Consider the following 22385-nt stretch of genomic DNA (forward strand, 5'->3'; position numbering starts at 1 on the left):
CAGACACTCGAAGAACGTGCAAACTCCACACAGTCACCCGAGGCTGGAATTGGACCTGGGTCCCTGGCACTGTGAGGCAGCAGTACTAATCACTGAGCCACCGTGTACCCCTACTAACTTTGGACCAAAGCAATGCTGACGTTTCTTAAATGAATCTTTAATCCCATTTGCTTCATGCTGTACCTGACATGGAAATATTTGCCATGGACACTGGCACAATGGATAAGTGCTCTTCTTTTGAGGTCAGTGATTGCACAAAGTTTGCAAATATTTACATAGTCAGTTGCCAGCGCAAAACTTTAGTATTGCTGAAAGAAAATGTTTCTTTCAAGTTTTTTTTAATCCAGTCATCATCTGGTTAGTTCATTTTATCAGGGCAATTCCTTAACCAAAGTTAGTTTAAATTTAAATGAAACGATTAACAGTCTGACATCTTATTGGTGCATTCTCCCTGGCAGTGCTTTCTGACAATCAAGAATCTAGCTGCCAACAAATCGGTATGGTCCTCATGCCGTAGAACAAAATTGTTTTACCTTTGTAATAGTGTTTCTTGCAAATTGTCTTAGAGTGCAAGATGAAAAGAGTAGATGAAATATGTCTTTTTCCAGCAATATTTGAATACGTTTAGCACAAAGTAAGAGCATTCCGTTTGCAAACTAACTATTTTGAACTAGGCTGCCGAAATGGTTGTGAGCATTGGTATCCAGCACATTCGATTCTGACCTGAAAATATTAAAATTGAATATTGCAAGTAATCTATCCTCGTCAAGTTTGTGCTAATTACCTTGTTTTTTTTTTTAATGTTCCTAAGTGCCCATATTCTATTTAAATCATCCATTTTAAAGTACATCTGCCATCTGAGTGTTTTTGTTTTGTTCTACAGTTGCTTCAAGTAGAAAAGAGAAGGGAATACCTCTCTCAGCTCCAAGAATTTATGGTAACAGATAACAGCAGGAATTGGCGCTTCAGAGCTGAGCTTTCTGAGTAAGTGGTTAAACTAGCAAATATTTGAACATTCACTAGCTTTGTTCAAGATCTACATTTGCTTTTTCAGTTGGCTTGAGTAGACTAATTCTAATAAAACACCTTTTTTTTTACATAGCCAACTCATCCCTCATGTCAGCAAAGATTTACCTTGAACACAAAATTGTAGCTTTATTCCCCTTTGCTTTGTTAAAACAGCAACTTACTTTGACCCTTAAAGAAATTTGAGAGACGAATGCCATTTTTGAGTATGCAAGAGGTATTAATCCTCAGTGCTCTGAATCCACCACTCTTTATGCTCTAGCTCTTGTGTTTTTAACCTGAAATTTTGTAACTTGCAACCTGTTTCAAAATTCTGATGAGCCGCAGTTCAGTAATGTGAACTGTTGCCCAGCGTCTACAGTGAGAGCAGCCATTTCATGTTGAAGTAGCTGCATGAATTGTGAATAGATGGTTCTCCAAGTCTCTCATAAATGGACTGTTTGTTTACATAAGTCTAACCTGTGCAGAGGGCAATATATTTTAGTTTTCAACTTTGTCCAAGATTGAGTTACACTGGATAATTTGGTGTACTTTGGCTGCAAAGTATAAATGATAGCATTCCGACTAGTGCGCGTCTCCTTTGCTCCACTACTAGGCTGAGAATCCCAAGTTTATACACACTTATTTGTTGACTGATGGGAAGACTTTCATAATTTACTTAGGCCAAACTTTTCCCAATTTTGAGAAGTCATTTGATTTCCTGTAGCTTTCTATTTTTAAGTCTGTCTTCATAATTATCACTTTCCAAACCTATGAAATCCAACTGGATTTTCACTGTACCTTTTCCATGGCTTTATTCATGTAATAATCCCAGAATTGCATGCAATGCTCCAATTATAGCAATCAATTTTGTAATTGTTTTATTGCTTTTATATTCAGTGTTGCTAGACAAGAAGAATTGCATTTATTTTTGTTCTTAATGGTCTTTCCCAACTTTATTTTTAAATTCAAGCATCTGCACCATTCCATCTCTTTCCTTATACTTTGAGATATGTTGATTTTAACTTTTTTCTTAGAATGTTAGTTTACAATTACCTACATTCAGTTATTTCTGCAGACTTCACTGATCTAGACCTAGTCTAGTTTACAGGGGCCCCTAACTAATAGAATCGTTTCTGTGCTTTCCATCTTCAAATCTAGAAGGATAAACTAGGTTATTAGATGTGCGTCTAATAGTTGAACACCAGTTATTACTTTTTCATAATGTAAGATTAAAATGCATTTATTAATCAAGGATATTGAGTGCAGATTTGTTAAAAGCCAGTCTCTTGATAACCTCATAGATTTCGAGCAAATGTCTAGGTTGCTTAAAGAAATGCTGCAGTTGTATTGCATCCAGACATTTTGGAAGCTGATGAGCTGCTTGAAGAGGTTTGGGAAAATTTCAGTTCCCTATAGTATGTTGATGAGGAGTTGGTTGACACATAGAACACAACTGGTAACAACAACAACATGAAATTGGGGATCTGAGAAACTGCTTGAAAAATTATTGAAGACTTTAAGAAGATGTCAGAAAGTTATCAAATTTGAATGTAAGATAGAATGTTCATGTTGATAAATCTGAGGAAATACATTTTGACACAAGAGGCAAATAAATGGCAGTATGTGCTTGATGAGAAGGAACCTATCATTCAAATGAACAAGAGACCCAAGGATTGAGATAGTAAATGAACTGAACATGAAGTTATAAATTTGAGTAGTCATTGGCAAGGGTCAACAAGTGTGGTGCTGGAAAAGCACATCAGGTCAGGCAGCATTTGAGGAGCAGGAGAATCGACATCCTGCCCAAAATGTCAACTCCCCTGCTCCTCTGATGCTGCCTGACCGGCTGTGCTTTTCCAGCGCCACATTTTTCGACTCTGATCTCCAGCATCTGCAGTCCACACATTCTCCTAGTCATTGGCAAAGCCATATTATCGAACTTCATGATACATTGTAAAAATAATATTTTAAGCAATAAAGAGCATAAAGAATGACCATGATGTTGTGTTTGTTGCAATTAATAATTAAGAGGTGTAAGGCCCTGTGATCATTTCTAATGGAGCAAAAATCTGTTGAACTATTGCAATAAAATAAATACAAAAAGGTAAGTGAGGATAAATTTATTTTATTGCTGGACCTCTCTTTAGTTGTCTTGATTTCTCTCCAAGCTAAGAAAGTTTATTGCTGTTGTCACTGGGTCAAAGTGTTGGAATTTGCTTAATAGCAGCAGTGCTACAGATTCATTAAGGCAGCTCACCACCACGTTCTTCAGATGATTAGGATTGGTCAATAAAAATACAGGCCTCGCCTGGATCCCACAAATGATCCATAGCAACTTGAAGTGGAATTTTGTGATTTGTTTTTTCCAAATTCGTCAGTGTTTTTATATGCTTTGTTGCCTCTCCCTTGCTATTTTATTTTGAATGGAATGTTTTTATATGTTGAAATGCACAAGATCTAAATGCATGCTAAAGACTATATGGACCATTAGGCTTCTTCCTGGCTGTCAATGTGTGTGTATCTTCCAAACGAATGAGAAACTTCGACATTCAGAGGAGCTTTGAGTGTAGAATACATCAGAACATTGGGGGAATAAGATTCAGCTGTTTGGCACCTTGAGCTTGTTTCACCATTTAATAAGTTTGTGGTGACTCCATCTGCCCTGCCTTGGCTCCATCCACTCCATAATCTAACCTTTGGATGGATCTGATCCATCATTTAACCCTGAGTTGACACCACCAAAAACTATCAGACCAGTTTTTTACAGATTGTCACGTCTTTATGTTGCAGCATTTACCTACATAAAGAAACTGACCACAGTTTTTTTTACATGTACGATGATTGTAAAGTGCTTTTTGGATATTCTGATGGTATGATCAAGGACTATCTGAATGCAGCTTCTTTGTTACAACATACTTCCACATGTTTGTTATTTATTAATTTGACTGATTACATGCATCATTTTAAACTTTACTTTGTGGAGCTATGATTCACTTGATGCCCTGGTTTTTTTTCTTATTTGCTGTCCTGGAATTTCTAACAGACATAGTTGACCATCTCTTTGCTTTTCCCAGCAAATACAATGTGGTCACTGTCACTAACATGCACCCCCACTGTCACCTTGAATAACTGTCCAGCTTCATTCCCCAGAATTAGGTCCAGCACTGCACTGACGCTTGTTAGATCTTTTACAAGGTGATTATTGAATATTTAGAACATAGGACAATACAGCACAGAACAGGCCCTCGATATTGCACAGACCTGTGAACTAATCTAAACCTAACCCCCTACACTATCCCATCATCACCCATGTGCTTATCCAAGGATTGTTTAAATCTCCCTAATGCAAATGAGTTAACTACATTGGCAGGCAGGGCATTCTTCGCCCTTGCCACTCTGAGTAAAGAATCTGCCTCTGACAGCCGTCTTAAATCTATCACCCCTCAATTTGTCGCTGTGCCTCCTCATATATGTTGACGTCGTCATCCTAGGAAAAAGACGTTGATTATGTATCTTATCTAATCCTCGAAGCATCTTGTATGTCTCTATCAAATCCCCTCTTAGCTGCTGCCTTTCCAAAGAGAACAGACCCAAGTGTCTCAGCCTTGCCTCGTAAGACCTTCCCTCCAGACCAGGCAACCTCCTGGTAAATCTCCTCTGCACCTTTTCCAATGCTTCCATATCCTTCCTGTAATGGGGCGACCAGAGCAGTACACAACATTCCGCACTAGCGTTTTATGTAGTTGCAGCATGACATTACGGTTCTGGAACTCAATCCTTCGACCAATAAAACCTAACACACCGTATGCCGCCTTAACAGCACTATCAACCTGGGTGGCAACTTTCAGGGCTCTATGCACATGGATTCCAAGATCCCTCTGCACATCCACACTACCAAGAATCTTTCTTTTGACCGAGTAATGTGCCTTCCTGTTATTCTTCCCAAAATGAATCACCTCACATTTATCTGAATTAATCTCCATTTGCTACCTCTCAGCCCAATTCTGCAGTTTATCCAAGTCCTCCTGCAATCTGCAACATTTTTCCACACTGTCCACTACTCCACCGACTTTAGTGTCATCTGCAAACTTACTTAACCCATCCACCTATGCCTGCGTCCAAGTCGTTTATAAAAATGACAAACAGTAGTGGTCCCAAAACAGATCCTTGTGGCACACTGCTAGTAAACTGGACTCCTGGCTGAATATTTTCCATCAACCACCACTCGCTGCCTTCTTACAGAAAGCCAGTTTCTAATCCAAAGCCAGTTTCTAATCCAAACTGCGAAATCGCCCTCAATCCCATGCCTCTGCATTTTCTCTAACAGTCTACCGTGTGGAACCTCATCAAATTTCTCTTTCTGGCGAGTGAATGAAGCAGTCCTTTTGTTGTTCATGGATCTCTTTGTGACAGGACACCTTTGGCAGCAGCAATTGGGCACAGGAGTAAGCCATTCAGCCCCCTAGACCCTATCTTGCCATTTGACAAGATTATAACTGTTCGGGTTGTGGCTTGAACTCTCCTGTCTGCCCCATACACTTACATTCTTAATTGGCAAGGAAGTCAATCTAATTCAACCTTAAAACTTTTTAATGATCCAGCCTCCTCTGTTCTCTGGAGAAGAGAATTCTGCAAACTAATGATCCTCTGAGTCAATACAGTTCTGATCTCCTTAAATGGGCGATACCTTTTAACTTTAAACAGTCCTGTGTTTCTAGATTCACACGTGGGGACACATCTCAACATCCACAGTTCTCTCAGGATTTTGCTTCAATAAGATCACATTAATCTTCTAAACTCTGTGGTTACAAGCTTAACCTGTTAAATCACTTCTCAGAAGATTGGCCCTTCATCATCCTTCATTTGCATAATTTGTAAATTAAGACAGAGGCTGTTGTAGAAGGAAAATGTTTTGCTGAAGAATGAATGTGACCCAAAACAATGTAAAATATTCTTTTCTTTCTCTCATGATCTTTTATGCGAATCGTTCTTATTTGATTTACTGTTAGCGTCCATTTTCCTGTTTGTTTGAACCCTCTCCATCCCTCACCTCAGTGCATTAACTTGCAGCTTTTGGCTGTTTCCATTTTTCTTTCATTTTAGGCAATTGATTTTGCTGCTGGAACTGTACAATCCTAAGGACGTGTATGACTACCTACGACCCATATCATTCAGCCTCTGTGCTGATAAGGTTTCTTCAGTCCGCTGGATTGCCTACCGTTTGGTAAGATGCTGATGAGAGGAGCTGAGGATCTACTTGGTAATGCAATGAGAAAACGCATTTTTACTGTGCATACAAGCTAGGTGTTGGATTTGATTTCTGGTATCTACTGAGGTGCACTAATTTCACTAGGGGGAGTCATGGTTATGGTGGGGTTTGGGTGTTGTTTCATTTTATGACAGCAAAGACTGAATATGACTCGACAATGATGGTTAACATCAGTTTAAGCAGTATACAGCACCAATGACTTAAATTTCTAATAAAAACATAAACTTATATTGAGAATTTAAAATCTAATTTCGGTGGCAAATATCTGCTTCCTCTCACTGCTCTATCCCCGACCACTATCCGCCATCTGGTTTAGTATTTACAAACCCTTATCCTTCGGAAAAAGTGCTTTATGAACTACAGCTTGTTCCTTGCAGGCAAGGTAACATTTTAATAATTGTGTTCTTTTCAGGTTGGTGAGATGATTAGAAAATTCTATGCATCTGCAACTCCTGCATTAGCAGTTGACCTTATTCATGAACTTGTTGATAAATTCTGCCATTCTGTGAAATGGTCAGGTCGTCAAGCTTTTGTGTTTGTCTGCCAGGTAAGCAGCCTCTCTGGCAGTGTTGCACACTCTGACGTTTCCCTCATTATTTTATACATGAAATACTGTGGAGCTCAGTTACAACTGTTTATAATTATGGAATAAATGTATGGTTGAGATCTTGTCCTTGTATTTGTAATGTTTTGGTTGAATTGCATCCCACGATCTTCTCTGGACCAAGTCTCCCTTCTATCCAGTTAACATTGCAGACTATTTCATTAGTCACAAGTGTGTATGGAGTGTTGCTATGAAAATTTTCTCAAATCTTCATATCATTGATACCCGACCATGTCATTTTCGAGGTGCATGCATTGCTTCTTAAGCAGCCCCTCAAAACTCTGAATGACTGTCTTCAACTCTGTCGGGTTCCTGTTGGGTACCGTCGAATGCTAAATCTGCTCACCCTGTATGCAGGTAGTGTTTGAGATGGGTGAGTGAGGTGCTCAGGATTTTCTGGCTCTTGCTTTCACTTGACCTCCACTTGGGCCTATTGGAGATGCTTTTGTAGATGCAGCTTTTGAGTGGTCTAAGCCAAGAGACATTGGGAATAGAACAGAGAAAAGTACAGACAGAACAGGCCCTTTGGCCCACAATGTTGTGCTGGGGGTTAATCCTAATGTCAGGTAAAATAACTCGACCTATGCACCCCTCAACTCACTGCTATCCATGTGCATGTCCAGCAGTCATTTAAATGTCCTAAATGACTCTGTTTCCACCACCACCGCTGGCAACGCATTCCATGTGTTGTTGCATGGAATATTGCATTCTTTCATGTAGGCTTTGAGGACATCCTTGAATTGTTCTCTCTGCTGTAATGGGTAATCAGTTGGTGTGACTAAGCTCAGAGCTGATAGCTTGTTTTGGAGTAAAGTCAAAATACTGCCGATGCTAAAAATCTGAAACAAAATTAGAATGCTGGAGAAACTCAGCAAGTCTAGTAGTAGCTGTGGAGAGAATAAACAGTTAACATTTTGAGTCAGGTATGACTCTTTAGAAAAGAAAGGTGTTGGAAAATAGCTGTTTTTCATACTTTTACCTGAGGAGCAGCAAGAGGACAGACGTTACAGAGGCCAATGCAAAAGACAAAGGGATTATTAATAATGGAGAGAGGAAATAAAAAGATGTACAAGGGAGAGAATGAGTCCTTGTTGTCTAGAAAAAAGCCAACACGACATGACTATGGAGGAAGACAGAGTATCTCGTTTGGAAGTCTTGTCAAGCATGTGGGCAATGTGGCTGTCCAGTGCAGCTGACTGGCATAATTTGTAGCTCTTGAAGGCTCTTGGCCCGAGAGACAATGCTGATATTGGAACATCTTAGCAGTGGGTTTTGCAGAGACACTCGGGATGTTTCTCCAGGGGTTTGAGATGCTTGTCAATGTCTGCAATTCATGCAGAAGGATAGGTAACATTACACCTCTGCAGTCCACAAACATGTCAGGATTAAATTGTTGAATTTCATTGTTGATATCTGCCTCATTGAAAGGATGCTCCCAAAGGCTGGACTTGATCTTGGTCAAAAGGTTGAACGGTTTCCTCCTTGTCCTGGCAAATTTCTTGGTTCGCATCACAGCGGTGACAAAGTTCCAAGGGCAGCCAAATTTGAGGACAATGTTCCATCGTCTCGCCTTATAGACAGAGTGCAATTAGATGTTTGTGCTGCTGTCTGCTCTTTTTTTGGAATGGTCTTCTGTAAAAATCTATGTTTTTGTATTTTTGGACTGATGGGTCTTGGCATTAGTTTTCACAGTGGAAGACACTAATTGCGTACCAGAACTTCCAAGAGTGTGTCAGGGGGGCACAGGTGAGTATAATGGCCATCACTAAGGAGAAGATCCTGGGGAAGCTGAAAGTCATGAATTTGGATAAATCACCTTGACAGGGGGACTACATCCGAGTTCTGAAGGAGATAGTTGAGATTGTAGAGGCATAGGTGATATTTCAGGGAACAGTGGAGTTCAGGAGGGTCCCAGAGAACTGGAAAGTTTCTGATGTAATGCACTTATTTTACGAAAGGAGGGAGGCAGAAGGCATGAGAGGATAGGCCAGTTAGCCTGGCCATGGGCATTGGTAAGATTTTACAGTCTATTAAGGATGAGCTTGCAGAATATTGCAATGGTAAAATAGGGCTTAGTTAGCATGACTTCATCAGGGAAGTCACGCCTGACAAATCTGCTAGACTTCTTTGAGGCGGTAACGAGCATGTTAAACAAAGACGACACAATGGACATGATCTATTTGAATTTCGAGAAGGCGTTTGCCAAGATCCTGCACAAGACGCTGCTGAATAAGATGAGAGGCCATGGTGTCAATACCTTGTTCCTAACATGGATAGAGGATTGGCTGGCTGGCAGAAGGCAGAGACTGGGGATAAACAGGTCTTTTTTTTTTCTCAGCATGGTAGCTGGCGAATACTGGAGTTCTGCAGGAGTCTGTGTTGGGACTACAACTATTCACGTTATACGTTAACTATCTGATTAAAGGAACTGAAGGCATTGTTGCTATATTTACAGATGACACAAAGATGAGTGGAAGGGCAGGAAGGAGGGAGGTTGAAGAAGGAATTGGACAGGCTAGAAGAATGGACAAAAGTGGCAGATGGGATACAATGTGGAAAAGTATGAAGTTTTATGCACTTTGATAGGAAGAATAGAGGCATAGACTATTTTCTGAATGGGGAAGGCTTTGGAAATCTGAAGCACAAAGAGACTAGAGAGTCCTAGTCCAGAATTCTCTGAAAGTTAACATGCTGGTTCAATTGGTAGTTAGGAAGGCAAATGCAATGTTAGCACTCATTTCAAGAGAGCTAGAATCCATGAGCAGTGATGTACTGCTGATGCTGTATAAGGCTGTGGTCAGACAGTGTTGGAATATTGAGAGCAGTTTGGGCCCATATCTAAGGAAAGTCATGCTGATATTGGAGGGGTCCACAGGTGGTTTACAAGAATGACACAGAGGTGAAGGGCTTATCATATGAGCAGTTGAGGACTCTGGATCTGTACTTGATCACATTCAAAAGGATGAATAATTGAAACTTGCAGAATACTGAGCATCGTGGATAAGAGTGGATGTGGAGAAGGAGAGACTAGGACTTCATGAGCCCAGCCTCAGAGTTAAGGGTGATTCTTCAGAACTGAGAGGAAGAGGAATTTCATCAATCAGTGGCTGGTGACTTTGTGTAACAGATTGTCACAGAGGGCAGTAGAGGCCAAGTCATTGAGTGTATTTAAAGAGAGAGAGAGAGAGGTTCTTGAATAGGAATGAGATCAAGGGTTATGTGGAGAAGGAGTTAAGAAAAATGGTGCCATGGTTGACTGGCAGCAAAGACTCAATGGGCCAAATGGTCTAATTCTCCTATGTTTTACAGTGTCCCCCAGCTACCCACCTTGCCAATAAAAACAACTGTTCTGCAGCTATGGCAGTCAGTCATCCCCTTTCTTTGAAGATGGTGACTATTATGGTATCTGAGCTCCTTACCTTGTTCTCCTCTTGCCTGATGACAAAGATGAAGTCATGTACTGGTGCCAAGAATGCATTTCCAGTGTATTGCAGCAGGAATTACTCCTGCACCAATGACCTGCTGGCTGTCGTTTGTCAATGGCATTGCCAACCTCCTGTTTAGATTGGAGTTGTGCTGAGATGGCTCTGCATAGCATGCTGTGGGATGTGTTGAGGGGATCAACAATGTCCTTCTAGCTAGTGCTGCTCTCCCTCTCTGTTCTTGATGAAGACCTCTCTCCATTATTCACCCTAAATAGGTAGGGTACATGGGTGCTTGCGCTGTAGATGGTCTTGATTGTGCTGAAGAATCCATACATGCCCAATAAGATGCCTCAATTTTACACACTGGAGATTTGTTTTTTGAGGGTGGGCAGTCTTTGGAAAGGCAGTAGAAGCAGGGTCTTTGAATATTTTTAAGGTAGAGGTAGACAGATGAGCAAGGGGATAGGCAGATTTTGAATTTGAAATTTCAATCAAGTCAGTCATGATCTTAAATGGTGAAGCAAGCCTGAGAACCGTGCTTTTTCCACCTCCCATCTGTTCTTTATCTTGCGGGGTTTCTTGTTGGACGTCTGTCTTTATTTGTCTATAGACTTTCTTTCTTTCCCTCAAGTTTTGTTTATGCTTCCAATTCAGGAGCACCTGCTGCTTATGATTCAGTAGCTCCTGTAGCACTCAGTTTTGCTCATCAGACCAGTACTGATGTTTTCTGGTAGAGAAATCTCTCAATTGCTGCTTGAGTTTAAAGGCATGCCAGGTACTATAGACATTCTGTAGTTCCTATTCATTGAGCCTCGTCATAGAGCCGTATAGCATGGAAACAGACCCTTCAATCCATGCCAGTCAGACATCCTGAATTAATTTAGTCCCATTTGCCAGCATTTGGCCCATATTCCTCTAAATCTTTTCATATACCCATCCCAATGCTTTTTAAATGTTGTAATTGTGCCAACCTCCACTACTTCCTCTGGCAGCTCATTCCATACTTGCACCACCCTCTGTGTGAAAATGTTGTCCCTTAGGTACCTTTTTAAATCTTTCCCCTTTCACCTTAAGTCTATGCAATCTAGTTTTAGACTCCCCCCACCCCGGGGAAAAGACCTTGGTTATTCACCCTATCCATGCCACTCATGAGTTTGAGCCTCTGTAAGGCTTCCCCCTGCTGACACTCTAGGAAAAACAGCCCCAGCCTTTTCAGTCTCTCCCTATAGCTCAAACCCTCCAACCCTGGCAACATCTTTGTAAATCTTTTCTGAACCCTTTCAAGTTTCACAACATCCTACAGCAGAGAGACTAGAATTTCCCACTCCTATACTCAATGCACAGATCAATAAAGGCAAGTGTACCAAGCACCACCTTCACTATCTTGTCTGTCTATGACGCCACTTTCAAGGAACTATGAACCTGCACTCCAAGGTCTCTTTGTTCAGCCACATTCCCCAGGACTTTTATGTATAAAGATGTATAAGTCCTGCCCTGATTTGCCTTTCCAAAATGCAGCACCTCGCATTTATCTAAATTAAAATCCACCTGGCACTCCTTGGCCTATTGGCCAACCTGATCAAGGACCCATTGTACTTCAAGGTAACCTTCTTCACAGATTGCCTCTGAGGCCATACAGTACAGGTGTATGTGATTACAGTTTTCAACAAGGTACCCTAACCAGAGCGTGGTTGCTGATAATTACAATTCACTGCTATAGAATTAGTAAGTATTCAGCTCTTAATAACAGTTAACTTTGTTCTTATAAATATTGCATATTAAAGGATGCATTTCTTTATGTATTTAAATGCAGGCTGTACTTGAAGATGATTATATTCCTGTGGAACAGTTTACTGAGCATTTGATGCCACACTTACTACAACTAGCATCTGATCCTGTTCCAAATGTCAGAGTGTTATTAGCAAAAACTTTGAGACAAACCCTATTGGAAAAAGGTGAGATTTTCGATTTCTGTCTCTAGTACAATATCCACAAAAGTTTTAAATGGAAAGCTTTAAACAATAAAATCCAGATTAAATTTACTGGTGACATGCATGGATATTCTACGTATATTCTGTAAGACATCAAGTATTCTGAAAGATATAGTGAAACAAATTTTCAAGGAAGTTGGAGAGCTGCAGAAATTATATAGTAGTCATAGTGGGTGACTGGGGCAGGAATAATGTAAGGGGTAGAGAGGTAAGAATTTCTCCACCTTTTTTTTTTTGGAAGAATTTTCTACATCAGTATGTTTCAAATCACAAGAAAGGAGATATTCTGGTACTGGTTAGTGGGAATATATTGAATTAAAATCAGTAGAGCAACGTTTAGGGACTAGTGTCCATTGCGTCAAAAGGTTTGAGGTGAGTTTGGAAAAGGGTAGCATCTGGAATGTGCTAAGTAATTAAGGGAGGGCAACCTTTCAATATTGGCAAGAAAAACAGAACAGTATACAGCTTTTAAAGAAGTTGCAGTGGTAGTTTCCTTACTTCTAGGTTAGAATATCTGGGTTCAAGTGCCACATGTTTCAACTGGAGAAAGTGAGGACTATTGATTTAAATAAATGTAAAAATTAAAGTATGGACTATTTTTAGTCTTAAACTTATGCATAATTATAGAGGGCATGGCTGACATATTAAATGAATGCTTGTATTTTATAAAGAATGAAAATGCTGCCCATGATAAAATGAACGAGGAGGTAACTGAAACTTTTGGGTAGACTCAAGTTTGTCAGGACTTGTCAGATAAGCTTGCTTTATTTAATATTTTCTCTATTCTTGGGAGGTGTTTGCAGAGAACTGGAGAGTTACAAACATCGCATTTTGCTGAAAAAATGCAACTTCAGGCCAGAAATCTTTTGGAAACAATAATTCAGGACAGCCTTTACAATGTGGACTAAGAAAAGCCAACACAGATTTGTTAAGGACAGATTGCATTTAATTTTCTTGTTTTTTTGATGGGCTAATAGAAGGTATTAATCATGAGAGTAAACCATTAATGTGACGTAGATGAACCTCCAAGGCATTTGAGAATGTGCCCTATTAACAAGGTTGAGAGAATATTTCTAGCCCATGGAATAAAAGGGACAGTTGTAGCTTGAATGCAAAATTAGCTGAATAACAGCAGATAACTCTCACCTCTACTTGCTAGTTTTTGGACTGGAGCATGTTACATAGTGGGCCTCCACAGGGGCCAGTTTTAGGTTCTCAACTTTCCTTTATATTTTATTGAGAAATGTTCAAAACACAACTTAAATTTTAAGATAAAACAAAACTTGGAAGCATTGTGAACTGAAAGGTGAATGCTGATGGATATCAACAGGATATTGGTGGGATCATGGAATGGGTGGACAATAGCAATTTAAACTTAAATACAGCAAAAGTGTGAAGTATTTAATTTGGCTGAATGAATAAGGATATACAATAGGGAGTACATTTTGTAGGAGGTGCAGACTAAAAGGGACTTGGAGGATTTCTGTGCTCCAGTCACAGGGCAGGTTGAGAAAGTTTATAGAAATTTGGCCTTATAAATGGGTGCAGTGTGTGCAAAAGCCATGGAGTTGTGATGAACCTGTAGAGACACTGGTTCCGCCTCAGCTGGTGTTGAGCATCTAGTTCTGCTTCTACACTTGAGGAAGGATGTGAAGGCCTTCAACAAGGTGCAGAAAGGTTTCCTGGCTCCACAGATGAACAGCTTTAGCTATATTGGTAGATTGGAGAAATGGGATTGATCTCTTTGGAGAAGAGGGAATTTGTTAAAGTATTCAAAATAATGAGAATCCAAATATAAACTGTTCCTGTTGGCAAAGGGATTTAGAACCAGAGGATACCAACTCGAGGTGATCAGCAAAAGAAACAATGGCAACGTAAGAAGATTTTTTATGCTCTGAGTGAGTGGGATCTGGAATATTCTGCCCAAGTGTGGTGGAGGCACTGTCAGTCCAGGCCTTTCATAAAAGGATTTCATAATGATATGAAAAAAAAAGGGAAAATGGGTCTAGGGCAATTGCTCTTACAGAAAACTGACACGATTGTGTTCGAATAGATCACTAATTTTGTTTGTCCTAACTTGTTGTCTCTTCCAAAACCTAATTCAGAAAAATAAATCTCAGTAAACATCCTGAGGGACTTTGACAAGGTACATGTGGAAAGAAAGCTTCCTCTAATGGGAGAAGCTCAAACTAGGGGTCACTCTTTTCAAAATTAAAAATGATCCATTTAAAACACCGATGAGGCAAGCAATCTTCTGAGGGCTACAATTCTTTGGCACTCTCTTCCTGAAAAGCTGGTGGAAGCCAAGTTCTCAAATATTTTTATGGCAGAGGAACACAGATCCTTGTTAAACAAGAGGGTGAAAGATATGCTAACTATAGCGTATTACAGCATGGGAAGGGTCCACACTAGTCATCGAGCACCTGTCAATTCTAATTTCCCTGGATCTGGGATCCATAACCTGCTATAGTGCTTCATGATCTATGGCAACACGACGGTTAGAGAAAGAGCGCCTAATCTTCTGCCTGGGAACCCTTCAACCACAAGGGATGAACTCCGATTTCTCCAGTTTCCTCATTTCCCCTCCCCCCACCTTGTCTCAGTCAAATCCCTCGAACTCAGCACCGCCTTCCTAACCTGCAATCTTCTTCCTGACCTCTCCGCCCCCACCCCACTCCGGCCTATCACCCTCACCTTGATCTCCCTCCACCTATCGCAATTCCAACCCCCCTCCCCCAAGTCCCTCCTCCCTACCTTTTATCTTAGCCTGCTGGACACACTTTCCTCATTCCTGAAGAAGGGCTTATGCCCGAAACGTTGATTCTCCTGTTCCTTGGATGCTGCCTGACCTGCGCTTTTCCAGCAACACATTTTCAGCTGCTTCATGATCTAGTAAATACTTTTTAAATTCTGAGAGTTCTGGAAGCCCACTAGCTCTGATACAATATTTTTCTGAAATCCCCAGAACTGAAAAGTAAAAGGAAAGTAGGCTGATACCTCACATTAATGACCATTTCATTTACAGCAACAAAAGACAACTGGGAGTTGATGCTTTTTGCAAACATTTGGTGATCTCCTCGAATTTAAAAGGAGACCACTTTTAAAGATTCTTATTTTTCAGTTTGCCAAAGATTGGAATGTTTATGCTCAAGATTCATTGTTTTCCATTTGTTTCAGTTTAGAGCCCTTGGCTGAGATGTATTGGTTGGGGATTAGGAGGTAAAATGAAGGTTGTTCTACCAAATCAGTTCATCTCATTATTTTCTTACAGAATACTTTGTGAACTCAGGCAGTTGTCACCAGGAGGCCATAGAGCAAATCACTGTGGCGCTGCAGGCTGATCGAGACCGGGATGTCCGATACTTTGCCAGCATATATCCCAGCAGTACAAAGCTTGGTGATGATTCCATGAGTACTGCTTCTTCCACTTATTAAAACAGGCTTTTGTTCCTTGCACCATTGGACTGATCAAACAGTCACTGACATGTGCATTAAATATGTGTATCAGCTGGAATGTACTGGGTGAGTGCTCTAGAATACGGCGAGATATCTGTTCTCTACACTGAACGATGGGGTTTTCCAATTGTGGAGACCTGCCTTAGGGCCCTGTATTACACTGAGATTCATTTAGACTATTACTAGTCGTGTGGCCGTGACTTGGTTTTCATACTTTGACCACTGAAAAATTCTCAGAGGATATTACCACCGAAGCCTTAAACTCCTGTATTCTTAAAACTAGCAAACTTGAACACCTGGAGCCGCCTTAATGGAGGAGGGATTGCCATTTCAAACCTAATCATTCCTTCCAGAAAACTTATTAGAAAGGTTACTGATAATTCTTGTCTATAAACAACATCTAGTTGCATTTGCAAAAAGTAAGATCTAGACAAGTTAATGTGTTCTTCTTAATACTGTACAAGAACTTTCATGTATTGATTCAGAAACGTTCTTCTCAACTGTGTGAGTTATGTCAAGGGTATTTTTACCTAAATGAATTAGTTATACCTCATTTAGTTTGAACACGGACAGTGGAGTTGTAATTTGGTCTTGAAGTTTGTCCATTCATACTACAGCAAATTTCAGCCTCGCGGGTATGAGAAAATGGCTGCCACTGATCTGCTTTGATTCACTTCCTTACCCACCTTATTCATTAATGGGTTTTGTTCTAACTACCTTGGAGATTGCACAGGAATTGACTGAATTATAGAGGAGAAAGGACAAAAATGCATACATAATATATACTTAACGCTTTTGAATACTTTTTTTTACAAATTCCTCATTGCTGCACAGAAGTGAAAACGTGTGCAAGGGTTAATGGTAGCTGTTAGTAGAGGTGTGCAGACCCTGTCAAATTGTTCTAGAATTTATACCTCAGAGTGAGGTGGTTTTGACTGAACTCACAAGTATAAAATTTTGCACTATCTGGTGTGCAAATATTGTGTTACATCTATCTAAATTTACATGTCTGACTCCACTTTTAAATCACACAAGCCACCTTTTTATTTCTCATTCAGTCTACCTATAAAAACAATGATCCACCATCTTGCTAGGTGAGGGGAATAGAGACATCAGACAAGCTAGATAATCACCATGAGATAATGTTCTTTCAAAGATCTTTGCAATGTGAGGTCATTTTGATCAACTAACTACCATCTATAAAAACTCTATCTTTTGAGTTAACAATCCCACCATCTTCAAGCTGATGGTCTTTGTGCCTTATTGGCAGCCTATGAGGTCACTCTCTGATGGAGTTCTTCAGTCCTTGATTAATGTCAGCTCGGTCTTGACATCTATAATGAATGGCTTCCAGTATTTAGCAAACATGTCACCTGTCTTCCACTTTTGCAAGTCTTTTCCAAGTTATAGGCCTGTTCTTAAATAACGTAATAAAGCTATCTCATTCATAGGTATCCTGGCTACAAGATATAAATGACATGATAGATTCTCATCAGTCCAGAAAGAGAGGCCATTGGTTAAATGAGTTGTTGCAGAATTTTTGGCACATTATTCAGTGGATCTAGCAGAAACAAATGCTTTGAAATGGGGTTGTATTCCACTTGTGCACTGGCTACCCCATGAACTATCATGTGGTGGATTCTCTAGTGTCCTCCTGAAGGCGATGTTTCTTGCCCTGAACCCCATTTGATGAACAACACTTCTAACCTGCCCATCTGTAATAGGGTAAGTGATTGTAATTTGAGACTGCTGTGTTGCAAGTCAACCTGCATTGCTAAGCCTTCAGAATCAATCTTCAGTTCTGAGTTTGGAGATTGAATGAATATAAAAGACAAATTATAGATTAAGTATGGTCTCCTTTTTTTTCTTTGAAAGAAGTCCAGCATCCAAGTATTCTTCCATGTTCAGTAAATAATACTTGTATCTTTTTGTTTTTTTTAATAGATTTTGCCACATTTTAGTTTATAAAATCTTGGTATTGTCTTGGACAAACTGATCTCATTCTAGGCAATAGTCCTGTATCTGAAAATTAGTTTTTTTTTCAACTGATTTGGCTCCAAACCATTTAACAATCTAATCAATTGACTCCTTATCTTTCTCTTAATGACCCCCTCCACTTCTCCACCAAACTTCCCTGCCACCAGGATCAAATGAGATGGTCCATTGCACATGTGGATTTTGGACTTTGTTTTTCAGAAAGTGAGATGTTGCCTGTTGCAGCTAATCTATTATTACGTGCTGCAGAGTGTGGTAAAAGGTCAGATTTCTGTGTGAATTCAAATGTGTGCAGTGGGAACTCTCTGGGTCAGGCTCAGCACTAACACTACAAAGTGGTCAAATGATTTTAAAAGTACAGCATATTTCTGTGTGTGTTATGCAGAGTGCTGCTGTGTACTTATGTCTGTTTCATGCTGGTCATGTCCTGCAGAGTATGTTTTGAATTGGAGTAGCACACAAGCTTTAAGTCAGAAAATTCAGGTATTTTAACTTTTTATCATGATCGGCTGAATGCTGCACCTTTTTTATATGTACATATCTGTGAGCACTCAAGTGCCCGTTGTTGATCATGTCATAAAAAGCTGTTGTGATACAAGATGTTCTGTACTTGTCCAAATAAAAATAAATATGCAACTGTTTAAGTTTGTTGCTGTTCAAGTTTTGATTTTGACATTTTGGAGGGAGTGAACTGGGATTTACATTATCTGATAACTCTGCTGAACTGAGAATTATGTGCATGACAATTTTAAAACTAAGACCTAGCTGGACCAGGATAAATGTATGTTAGTACACGCACACAGCGGTGAGGTGAATGGGACTTCGAGTGCATTTGGTTATGGGTTTGTGGAGAGTGGAAGATGGAAGTTAGAAGAACATTGGACTGCCAATAAAACTGAAACAAAAATGATCGAGAAGTAGTGGCTGGTTGCTATGATGTCATACTTTTTATCCAAGTGAAGGCCTGGACTTTGATTCTGAACCATGCCAGACACCAGCTTGCACAAGCCTGCTCAGTGCACTTTGAGGCTCAAGGTTTCTCTTGGGGAAATCTGGCTGCTGTGAATGTGCAGACAAACACCTAGGAAATCTTTTTCACATTTTATCAGAAAATGTGCCACTTTTACAACTACAACATGGTGACTTGCAGATTGACCAATAATGCAACATAGCAATCCACCAAAGGGTTAAATTGCAGCTGTACACGCTGTAAGACCAACATATTCTTCCCAAAGTACCAAACTGAATGCTGTACTTGCAACAGAATCTGACAATAGCGCCACAGGTGTGGCTGTTGCCCTTTTCCCCAGTTTTGCCTTGTATTCCACAGCTCCCACTGTCTGTTAAGATAGGGAATCAATTTTTGGTGTATTTTGTACCTATGCTAGCTTTGAGATGTCTTTATATAACATCCAATCACCTCTTGCACCACTGTTCTCATTTAATCATTTAAGGTTTTATTCCAACTTGTTAGCCTTCGATCCGGAGTGTATAATCGTTAACTTTGCAAAACTGGGCAAATAATAACAAATGGGAGTTCATTCTTAATCTTCCTGCTACTGTTCTCAATCTTCAATATGCCACTCTGTTTCTTAATCCAAGACATTGACTTTTCTAAAACATGTCAGGCTTGTTGAACAGAGAACTGATCATGTCAGCCTCCCATCAACTGTCAACCCATTGTCCTTCTAATGCCTCTACTCTTTTTTAATATAAGTACCACAGTTATTATGTGGAAGCTTATCAAATGCATTCTGAAAGACCATTTATTTATAGGAAACATCCACAGAGATTTGTCCACGAGTGACCTCAAAAATACCTCATTTACTAAAAGCAATTTCCTTCTGCAGATCTAGCCCCACCTACTGTCCACTGAGTCAGTTAACAAGATTCTTCAACCAATCAGTAGACAGTAGGTGGCAGTGCTTGATAAGTCAGCTGCTGTTGGGCACAAAAAATCATTTCATCTATCTTGTGGATCTCTGACTTGCTCATTACAGCAATTCTTGGACCTTATTAATACTTTTGATAATGCTAGATCCCTTGTGCTGTCTTGGTGAAGTATCTTTAACATGTTATTCTCTTAATCTATTCCAATTGTTCTAACTTTTAAGCACAAAGGATATACAGGTAACAGCTTGTACCCAGTCTAAAATGCATTCCCATCCTATTGCTCTCTCACTGCTGTACTATAACCGCACAGGAAACAAAGAGCAGAACTGATTTGTATTTTTACATAATTAAAGCTAGTATGGCACCTTAAACGTAATCAAATGTCCTGAAAAATTTCATGTGAGCTGTAAGACACCATGCCATTAAGGAGATTGGAGGGCAGTACAGGGATAGGGAGGGGTTTGAAAACAATGAGCATTTTAACATTGCACACCAATGAAGGTCACCAAACAGTGATTGGGATCATGACTCACTGTAAATTAGAATTAATGGTCTTATGTACTTATGTGAGTACAGTGAAAAGTTTACAACTCGCCACTTAGGGCACCATTTTAGGTACAAAGGTATCTAGGTACAGATTTTTCAGTATAAATTCTTTGAAAAAAATTAGAAAAGAAGAAAGTAATCCAGCATTACAGACCTTCATGGTATCTTGGATGCAAAAGTACAAAATCATAGGAATACATTTAAAAAATAAAAGATCAGAATAACAGACCTTCCAATCTAGTCCATGTCAGGCCTTGCTTCCGTTTGACCAGGGCTTCACCTCGAGTTCGGGAGCCTATGACAACTTCACTTGAGACAAGATAATTCTGTTCAATTCTACTTCCTGGAATCTGGATTTGTTTATTATTTTAGAGTATCGTTGATTTCACAGTGGTGCCCCTGGTCATCTTAATTCTGATCTCTTGCCATTCACATGACCATTGGAAAACTATACCCTAACTTCATTGCCTGTAGATTCCATTCAGCTGCCCAGATTATTTGACCGCAGTTCCTTCAGTGAATGTGTGTGTGTGTGTATATAAATTTCTCTTGCACTGCTCCCCACATCCCTCCCAACCATTAGACCCTATTCAATGCCCATCTATTGTCGAGAAGATGAGTGGTACAGTCTAATATCAAGGCTCACACTTTTTAAAGTGTGCAAGACTCCATTGGTCTTGACATGACTTACAAATAGCTACTATTTTTGATATTGTACATGACAAGGACATCAGTGTCCACTATCAGTTATTTGTGCAAGCATAGATGCTTCAAATTTCAGATTTGTTCATTCTTTCGTCAGCATTATTCTTGAATATCACATCAAGTAGGTGAAGGCCTCATTCCCTGCTCAACTCCTGCAAGGTCACTGTGGAGAGATAACAATCATCATCTTAAAACAATTTCCCTTCCTCCCTTACCTCTCAGAAGTGTGAAGAGTTCACAAACCTTTGTAACTAAAAAAAAAACCTACAACACTATTTACTCAGCAAAGCAGAAAATGATTGAGATGTATCCTAAATGCGAACAAGGACAAATTCAACCCAGTTTCTGCTTCATTATCAGCAAAGTGATAAAAGGCTTATCAACAGTGCTATGAACTAATAGTTGCACTTAACTTGCTGACTAACGTTCACTTTGGGTTCCACTCAGCTGCTGACCTCATTAGAGCGTGGGTTCAAACACAGACGAAAGACTTGAGAGTGACTGCCTGTAGCATCAAGGAGCCATGGTAGAACTAGAGTCACTAGAAATCCGATCTAGAGAAAGCTCTCTGCTAAATGAATGTGCCTGCTACAGAGAAAGATGGTGTGACTGTTGGAGGTCAGTCAATCTTAGCTCTAGGACGTCTGCAGGAGTTTCTCAGTGTAGTGTCCTCAGCCCACCTTTAGCTGCTTCATCAATGATCTTCCCTCCATCACAAAGTCAGAAGTGAGGAAGTTCAGTGATTGCACAATGTACACCACTTGTGACTTCTTCAATGCTGAAAAAGTTTTATGTCCAAATGTAGTAAGACCTGCACAATATCCAGGCCTGGGCTGACAACTGACAAGTAACATTTGCAACACAAATGTGCTAGACCATGACTATCTATAACAACAAAGAAACTAACCATTGCAACTTGACATTCAATAGTCTTACCCTCACTGAATTCCCCCACTAGCAACAACCTGGTGTTACCATTGACCAAAAACTCAACCAGATGAGCATATAAATGCAACAGCAACTCACAGGCTGGGACTCTTGCAATGAGAAACTTCCTGACTTTCCAAAGACTGTCCACTACCTACAAGGCACAAATCACGAGGAAAGTGTGATGGAATATTCTCCACTTGTCTGAATGTGTGTCGCTATAGCAATATTCAAAGACCTTGACACCATCCAGTAAAGCAGCCTGCTTAATTGGCATTACATCCACTCCCTCTACCACCGACAGTCAATAGCAAGTGTGTGTACTATCTGCAAGATGCAGTAATTCACCAAGGCTTCTTAGGCAGTACTTTCCAAACCCATGACCACATCCATTCAGAAGGACACAGGTGATACATGAGAACACCATGTTCCCCTCCAAGCCACTCACTATCCTGATTCAGAAATATATTGCTGTCCCTTCACTGTCATTAGATCAAAATTCTACAATTCTCTTGTAAGAGCATTGTGGGTCAATTTACAGCACATGAACTGCAGCAGTTCAAGGC

The 22385-nt window shown here is 40.0% G+C and overlaps 1 protein-coding gene across 4 annotated transcripts in view; it reads left to right on the forward strand.

Moving 5' to 3' along the window:
- The window catches only part of LOC122548870 (serine/threonine-protein phosphatase 4 regulatory subunit 1-like), an 86733-nt gene extending 68344 nt beyond the window's left edge, over nt 1-18389 (forward strand). For all 4 annotated transcript variants that reach the window (XM_043687760.1, XM_043687762.1, XM_043687763.1 and 1 more), the window contains exons 17-21: nt 884-984; nt 6112-6232; nt 6690-6824; nt 12120-12261; nt 15569-18389. In XM_043687760.1, coding sequence (XP_043543695.1) covers nt 884-984; nt 6112-6232; nt 6690-6824; nt 12120-12261; nt 15569-15732 — 663 coding nt within the window. In that variant the 3' untranslated portion in view covers nt 15733-18389. The remainder of the gene's footprint in view (nt 1-883; nt 985-6111; nt 6233-6689; nt 6825-12119; nt 12262-15568) is intronic.
- The last annotated feature ends 3996 nt before the right edge of the window (nt 18390-22385 follow it).

Source organism: Chiloscyllium plagiosum, chromosome 4 (genome assembly GCF_004010195.1).
Source record: "Chiloscyllium plagiosum isolate BGI_BamShark_2017 chromosome 4, ASM401019v2, whole genome shotgun sequence".
Classification (NCBI taxonomy): domain Eukaryota; kingdom Metazoa; phylum Chordata; class Chondrichthyes; order Orectolobiformes; family Hemiscylliidae; genus Chiloscyllium; species Chiloscyllium plagiosum.